At 41.2% G+C, this 8,492-nt stretch overlaps 1 protein-coding gene across 1 annotated transcript in view; it reads left to right on the top strand.

The window, feature by feature from the left end:
• Positions 1-6,420: 6,420 nt before the first annotated feature.
• LOC101854566 (flocculation protein FLO11) overlaps positions 6,421-8,492 on the top strand; it is a gene marked incomplete in the record, with an annotated part of 7,667 nt that continues 5,595 nt past the window's right edge. Inside the window, 2 exon segments of the mRNA XM_013081580.2 lie at positions 6,421-6,536; positions 7,142-7,420. Coding sequence (XP_012937034.1) covers positions 7,303-7,420 — 118 coding nt within the window.

The raw sequence follows: 8,492 nt of genomic DNA, 5'->3' as shown, positions 1-8,492 counted from the left end.
CACACACACACACATACACACATACACAGACACACAAACATATACACACACATACACATACACACACACATACACACACACACACATACACACACATACACACACACATACACACATACACACACACATACACACACACATACACACATACATACACACACATACACACACATACACATACACATACACACACACACACATACACACACACATACACAAACACACACACATATACACATACACACACATACACACATACACACACAAATACACACATACACACACAAACATACACATACACACACACACATACACACACACATACATACACACATACACACACATACACACACACATACACACATACACACACATACACACACAAATACACACATACACACACACATACACACACACATACACACACACATACACACACACATACACACACATACACACACATACACATACACACATACACACACACACACATACACACACACACACACACACACACACACACACACACACACACACACACACACACACACACACAGACTGAGAATCTCGATTTGACTGATTGCTAGCAAGTGTATAATTTGATTTAGTAGTAATCATTTTCTTTATTTCATTTCTATAATTGTTTTATGTTGTTGTATGCAGAAGTTTGATGTATCCACCATCATACTATTAAAATTTTTCACAATTATATTTTCATGGTCGGCTAGCTCTTCAGATGTTCAGGCCCAAAAGTTAGAAAAAAAAATCACTTTGATAATCTATGGTATAGGTTACAATTACTCCAGAGATATTTTTTCGAGATTCAAATTCTAAATGTTTGAAAAAGCAAAAATGCGAAGCAAGAAAGCAACAACATAATACTCGTAGGTGCATTTTTAAAAAGATAAATGGAGCCATTTTTTCCGCTCTCCTGAAGAAAAAGTTTGCTGTCTTGGGTTATAACAACTGCACAGCTTGCTGACGTAATAGACGCTTCACATTGTCCCTCTTCCCTGACAGTTTCGTCGTCTGCAGCCAAGTCCAGCTACAACAACAATGGTTGTCCGGATTTTCCAGCTTCTTGCCTCACTCAGTGCCTGAACACAGACAGCAACGGGTGTCCTGTGTGTCTGTCAGGTGTGTATTTGTCTGTGTGTATTTGTTGGTGTGCATGCGTGTATGTGTGTATGGTTGAATGAGAGATGGAAGGAGATAATGGTGTGGAGATATGGACTTAGTGTATAGTATAAGCATGTGTGGGGAGAGAGAGGAAGAAGAAGAAGAAGAAGAAGAAGAAGAAGAAGAAGAAGAAGAAGAAGAAGAATGGGTTGGGGCGGAGACATTGAGAAAGGAATCGATATGTGCAGAGAAATCAAAGGAGGAGAACTGTGTGTATGTGTGTGTGTGTGTATGTGTGTGTATGTGTGTGTGTGTGTGTTTGAGAGAGAAAAAGAGAGAGATAGATAACAGAGAAAGAAAGAGAGAAAGACAGACAGACAGACAGACAGACAGACAGACAGACAGACAGACAGATAATTGATTCATAAAAAAGTGGAGTAGGTAGGGTGGCGTTTTGAATTTATTATCCGTTATCCATTTGCACTAATTCTCTTTCAAGCCAGCAGTAAAACTCATAGCTGCCGCTATCCATATTTTCAAAATGAAAGATTCAACGTTCAAATGTTTCAGTGCCAATCTTATCAGACACACGTTGCACTGGGCTTTTCCGAAGGGTCGAAATGAAACAATCTACCTTCACTAGGGGATTACTGCCTTATCTCTTGGAAATCCAATATTTTTGGCTTCATTCTGTTCAACAAATAAACAACTGTACTTCTCTAGTTATTTCATTTTGATTTACGTCGAGGCTTGCGCATACATGTACTTGTACGTAAGACATTGCTCAACTTTAGAGACAGTTTTCTCACATCCATAATATGTCTGCACCTTTCGAAATTAAGTTTCCATACTTTCGCCAAGCTTCTGCTTTTAAAAATTCAAATTGTAGGATAAATGTGATATCTATTATCTATTTGTGGTGGCCAAATTTTGCTATTCAAAAGGCTTTTTAACGGCTGCATCGATCGACACGCGGTTTTCTCCAAAAAATTCTTTAAAATATTCTCCCGAGCAAGGCGCCCTTGGTTTTTTCAGTTTTGAGACAGTTTTGCTGCAAAAAGCAAAATTTATTTATTTCGCCGATCGCTTTTGTAGGCCGACACTTCTGTCTCTGTAATTTTAGAAAATCCGGAAGTGATATTTCCCGAGGCGCGTTTTGTTTTGAGAGTATAGATCTAGACTATATAATTTTTTGCATCTCTCAAGATTTATTTCCCCATTCCATTAGAGTGTAAATATAGTAGGCCAATGACTTTTCTTTGATATTAAAGCACCGGCCTAGACGGTCAGAGAACGGTTAGTATAAGAACGTATAGGCACCGCCGATCATTCCTTTCATCGAAAGGGGGCCCAGCTATTTCGCCGATCGCTTTTGTAGGCCCACGCTTCTGTCTCTGTAATTTTATAAAATCCGCTAGGTTTGTTTATTGCAAGTCGTACTTCCGATCGATACTATAGCGCATTGTCGCGCAATACTAAGCACTAGGGGCCTATTTTAAGTGTGCGACCCATATAGATCTAGCCTCATGTTTTATTTTTTTACTTGGTGCTAAATTCGACTGTGATCCTTTCGTTTGATGTCCATCATCGTTTTTTCTGGACTCCTTTGTCAAATTCTTTTTCTTGCTGCTGGGAACAACGTCAATAGATCTTAGATAAGAATCTAGATCTAGACCTAGATAGCGCCTGACCATGCCGAAAAGAAAACGAAGTTCTGCAGTTGGAACCCCTCGAGCTCGCAAAGGTCAAGGTGGTCTAGATCAACAACAAAATGATGGGGACCCTCTAGATCTAAATCTCCCAAAAGCATTCCTCCTCTACATTGTCAAGTCCTTTCAGTACGGTTGCTACATCAGGGAACTGACGACACAGTGTACACACTGCCTGGCCATAAGATTTTCATATGAAATACAAGGTATATGCTGTAGCAATGGCAAAGTTGATCTGCATCCATTTCCAAAACCACCTCCTGAACTGCAAATCCTTCTGTCTGGTGTGTCGACACTGTTGACTCACTTTCTGGAGAAAATCAGGCTGTACAACAATTGCTTTCAGCTCACATCCATGGGCTATACCGATGCAACCCCCAATGGATGGAATCCACAGTTTCGCGTGCAGGGTCAAGTATATCATCGCATTGGCTCTCTCCTTCCTGCCACCCAAATTGAGCATTCATTTCTGTAAGTTTATTTCATGGAAAGTGATGCAGCCTCAGAGCGCAGACACAGTCTTTTCCAAGGACTTGAGCCTGGGATCATTTCTGATCTTCAAGTTCAAGCCATGTTGCATTGCCATAATTCGTATGTCATAATCTGAAATGTGCATATGAATTTGCACGCTCACTTTTCGAATAGTCTGTAGAAGTGTCATGCAAAGTTTCGTGGGCCTAGGTTAATTTGTCAATCAGCTATAATTTTTTTTAACGCAGTCAGAGGAACGCGAACAAGCAATAGACTCCGCCTCTCTGATTTTGAAGATGTCGGTGTGTTCCTTTATCAGTGTAGCAGCCCTTTCATGGATTATTATTTTCTTAGTGCTTTTTTGTGATGGTGTAAGGCGAAATCCGTATTTTGTGATTGTGAAGGGCTAGACAGCAATACACTAAAGCAATGTAGATCTAGAAAGGAGTTGATCAAGGCAGACTTAAACTAAAGCAATATAGATCTAGAAGCCAGGTACGACTGTGAAGTGATAGACAGCAAGGTACACATGTAGATCTAGATGTAAAATGACTCTGCGACGTAGACCAGTAGGAGCAGTGACGCCAAGGCGTCGACCCCGAGCAAAGCTGGGTGCTCAGCTAGTTTTCTTATAAACTTGATTTGTGATATTTCTGACTAAAGCTGACATTCCATATGCCCGAAAAAACGATGCGAACTTCGGGTGCGAATTCTGCGTGCGAACTATTTTTTTCGCACCAACCTTTTTGTCATTGCGTAAATCCATACCGGAATTTTGCATGGCCGAGTCCGAAATTCGCATGCGAAGATTTTGTTTCGCACGAGGGAGCGAAACTTTTTTCTTCGGCACCCGAGTTCTTCGAGAAGTGGGCGGGTCTCATTTCCCCCCAAATCTACTTCAAAGGAACGAAGCTGCATGAAAGCACTAGGGAAGTGGGAAAACGTCGAAATGTTGATTTCCTTTGTTCGAGAGAGAAGTTTTAAAACTAAGACTGAAAAGAGGTGTTTATTTTCAAGGCGGCTGCCATTTCCATGGCAACCACTTTTTTTTTAAAGTTTGTTGGAAACTTTTGGGAGTCTATGTAATCTATCTTTGCTATCATTTATCGTTTAAATCCAGTAATAACAAAAATAGCATTTCATTTCCCCCCCCCCCCCCCCACTCCTTAAATGCACTTGAATATAACTTCTCACATACATTAATTATAACTTTAGATTGCTGTCTGTGACGCAGCCACATCAGCCAGCACTGTCGGTGATAGGACCGAAGCTTCGAAAAGAAAACGACCCAAGAAAGTAAAGCTTATGAAGGAAGGACCATCATCAAGTCTGGGCGAAGCAATTTAAAGCCTGCTTTCGTAGGAACAGGAATTCTAACAGCAAAATTATCTCGTTTTCAACGTCGAGTACTTGCTCTGACTGAACTGGTGCCGTGATTTCTGTCAGAAATGGCGGATATCATGAATTTCGGGTATATGGAAGGAGGGCTCTTTTTTCATCACACCCGAATTTTGTACACGAAATTCGCATCCGAAATTTACATCGGTTTTTCGGGCATATGGAATGCCAGCTTTATGTCAGATTTTAATTGATTCTATCACAAAATTTGCTACCATAAAATTATTAAGTGCTATTTGGCAATTTTGGCAGTTTTGAGTTATCAAAACAATAATGTCAGAAACCAAACGCTCTATTAAAATAGTAAGATTATTCGGAGTCGTTATCAAGATATTCAAAGACTTGCCTTCGAAAAAGATTGGCATGTTGTGAAACTCAAACATGTTTAATGTCAGATTTCTTAAAACTAGGTACTAAGCAGATAGAACTAAAAATTATAATTCTACGGTAACGTCTTATTGACTGCATTTTAAAATTTAGATTGTAGGGAAAATGTAACAGTTCCAGATATTAATTTGATTAGAGATATTTCCCACTAATGTCAGAATTTGAAGAGAACCGAACATTAAATATTATTAGCTTCTGTGTGATGTTTCCAACTTGGGCAGGATTTTGACTGGCACTATCACCAATAATTTATCACGTGGTTTATCCCGGCAGACGACCAGTGCCTGGGCAGCCGACCCAGCCAGGTGGACCAGGGTAGCGTCATGTCCCCGGCCCGAGCTCTCAACCTAGGCGGTTGTCTCCCTTTCCCAGCTACGTGCTCAGCGGAGTGCTCGTCCTTGACCCCATCCGGATGTCCCGTCTGTCGAGAGGATTGTGGTCTCGGTGAGAAGTTCGAATTTTTAGACTCTCGTTTTGCCCTTCGGCTCATTGCGTAAAATTCCCTTAGAGATGAGAAATAATTGTGATGGTATCATTTTCGTTATTGTACACAAAAGGCGAGTTCGTTTCCAGATTGGAGAAGATGTCTTTTTTAGTGAAAGGGGTGAGTTCTTATAAGTTTGTTCTGTTTTGTTTTGCGTTTAAAGTTGTTTTGCTTTAATCAAGGTATCTCCATAATTATGTCTACTGAGTCATTGTATCGCTCTGAACCAGGATTGGCCCTAGCAGGCATGGTCAAAGCAGATCACCTCTTAAATGATATTTCTTGTTGCTCATGGGGGGGGGGGGGATGTAAAACACACAGCTTAAATCAGCTAAGATTTCTTAAGGAATTGCTTCTTGAACTCATATTTGGTTTCAGTAAGGGTTGTACGGCATTTGCAACACAATTAGGTCAGATAAGTACAGAAAATTAGAGGTGTTACTAGAGAGCAGCACGCAAAAAAAGAACGAAAAAGGGGGAGAAGAAAGATAACGACAATAAACATCGGACAGGAAAAATGGAGCAAACCACACTTATAGAACCTCAGCCAACCAGCCTCTCAGTGAGTTCAAAACTTCCTCTTTCAGGCGAAATCACTACGACCTACGAATACACCGTTGTTAGTACGGACACCTTACAGGGCAGAGACGTCACCACTGGCAGAACTAGTGACGGTTTGAGCAACCAGATGGTGGATGCTGGTGATGGTGATGGCGTTGGTAGGACGGATGTAGGCGATAGCGGTGCGGGTGATAACAAGGACGATAACTTGAACGGGAGCTCGTCGGGAGGGAAAGGACCAACAGCCCCACATGGCAACGCTGGAAGCAGCAGCAGCAGCAGCAGCAGCAGCAACAACAACATCAAAAACAATGATAACAACAACGGCTGTTCCCCATTCCCTGGTTCCTGCCCGGCTCAGTGCACGCTGGTGGACGCTTTAGGCTGTCCTGTGTGTACCTGTGATGGTCAGTTGTTTCTTTTATTTACATATATAATATACATAAAAAATATATTATACATTTATTGTGTGTGTGGGGGGGGGGGGGGGGGTAAAGGTGCTAATGTGTGCGCACGCGCATGTTTGTGTGTGTGTGTGTGTGTGTGTGTTTGTGTGTGTGTGTGTGTGTGTGTGTGTGTGTGCGTGTGTTTGTGTGCGTTTGTTTGTGTGTATGCATGTTTTGCATTTGGGATTATTGCCATGTCCACTACACTTGGCAGTACAGTCCTGCATTCTGTAGCACAGTGGTTTAGCTCTTTGACTGTGCACCCCCCCCCCCACCCCCTTTCACTCCCCACACTTAAATATAACAACGTAAAAACATTCTTTCACATGTGTCGATAAAGGTCCTTCTTCTGGGATGATGTGTCCCTCTCTGCGAAGATTGGTCCTGACATTAAGGATCAAACTCTGCCTCCCAAATTATTATCTCAAGGTCTAAATTATGTCAAGCGCCCTCTTATGACATTATTATGTAGTTGCGAGCGCCGTAAAACTCTTGCTACACTTAACTAAATTGTGTCAATGGAGATGTAAAACCACCAACATCTCAATCATAAGTATTTCTTCCAGCCCCTAAACAGCCCGACAACCCAGCCACGTCCAGTCTTCCACTGGTCACCACCTCGTCCTGCCCTCCGGTCGACGATCCTTGCTCCTCTGCTTGTCTCGGGGTTGACCCTACCGGCTGTGTCGTCTGCTACTGTGAACTCACGACCTCTACAACAACCAACATGGCGGAAACCACAACCAAAATGGCGGACAGCACAACCACCATGGCGGTCACCACCAGCTCCACCAGCACCGTCCATTCTTCACACGCCAAACCAACAACGTCTGCTCCAGCAACTGGTAGTACATCCATGCAACAACAAAAATAACAATTAGTGTTTCTTCTTATCCACATTCATATATGATTAATTAGCGTATCTATATATATTCTACACACACAAACAAATACCAATATTTATGTACTATGTTTTATTTTTAGATTATACCGTTGCTGTTGCAAGAGATCTAAGTCCAAATTTAGAGAATTTTCGATTTTTATACCCTTCCAAAGCTCAATCATAGATGCACCTTTCAACATCACCAAAATGCAGTTTAATACAATGGTCAAGGCTTACAATGTTCTTACTTTTTATGATTCCAGACAAGAGCTACACAACAAAACCTACGTTTTTGTCTATGGTGTAAACAGTAGGCCTACCCAAACTAACTTAAGTGGATTGTTAGCTTTACCGATGATACAATGCATATTATGCCCCAAAATGGTAGATTTTGCCCCTCTCGAAGGGAAATTCTGGATGGCCCCAAATCAATTAGATGAATCCGACGGACAATATTCTTTGGGTATAAGAGTACACGTGTAGTAAGCTCGATGTAGATGTAGATTTCATTGTCCGACTTGTCCCCGCCAATTCCTCTCCATTCAATTTACTCACGCAAAGTAAATGTATTGTAAAACAGCACTGAGAAGTATATTGTCTGAGGTCTAGGCAGTTTTAGGCGAATTTCTTTTATAGACAGGTTTTGAAACAAGCAAATTACTGGGGTAAACATGCCGTTATACAGTAAACATGGGTTCTTACACGGAGTGTTCTTGGAAGGAGATAGATAGATAGTTGATAGACTGATGCCAATTAATCAAAGAATAAAAACGACATGTCTGCCAAGGAGTGACAATTATGAAATAGAAACTCGTGAAAATGCAGTCATAATTAAATATTTCAGCATTCGTAGCAAATTCATGCTCTTTTTATACAATCAACATTCATTTTTAAAATTTGAAACATGAAACAGAACACGCTTTTTAGTAGTCCCAGTTTAAATCATGTCTTCAGTGAGTCGTCCGTCATCTGAAACGCTGTTCGTTTGCGGAAAAAAAACCCAAAAAACCCCAAACAAACAAGCAAACAGCCCC

This window comes from Aplysia californica, unplaced genomic scaffold, assembly GCF_000002075.1.
Source record: "Aplysia californica isolate F4 #8 unplaced genomic scaffold, AplCal3.0 scaffold00137, whole genome shotgun sequence".
Lineage (NCBI taxonomy): Eukaryota > Metazoa > Mollusca > Gastropoda > Aplysiida > Aplysiidae > Aplysia > Aplysia californica.
This window is presented reverse-complemented; position numbering and strand designations above follow the sequence as displayed.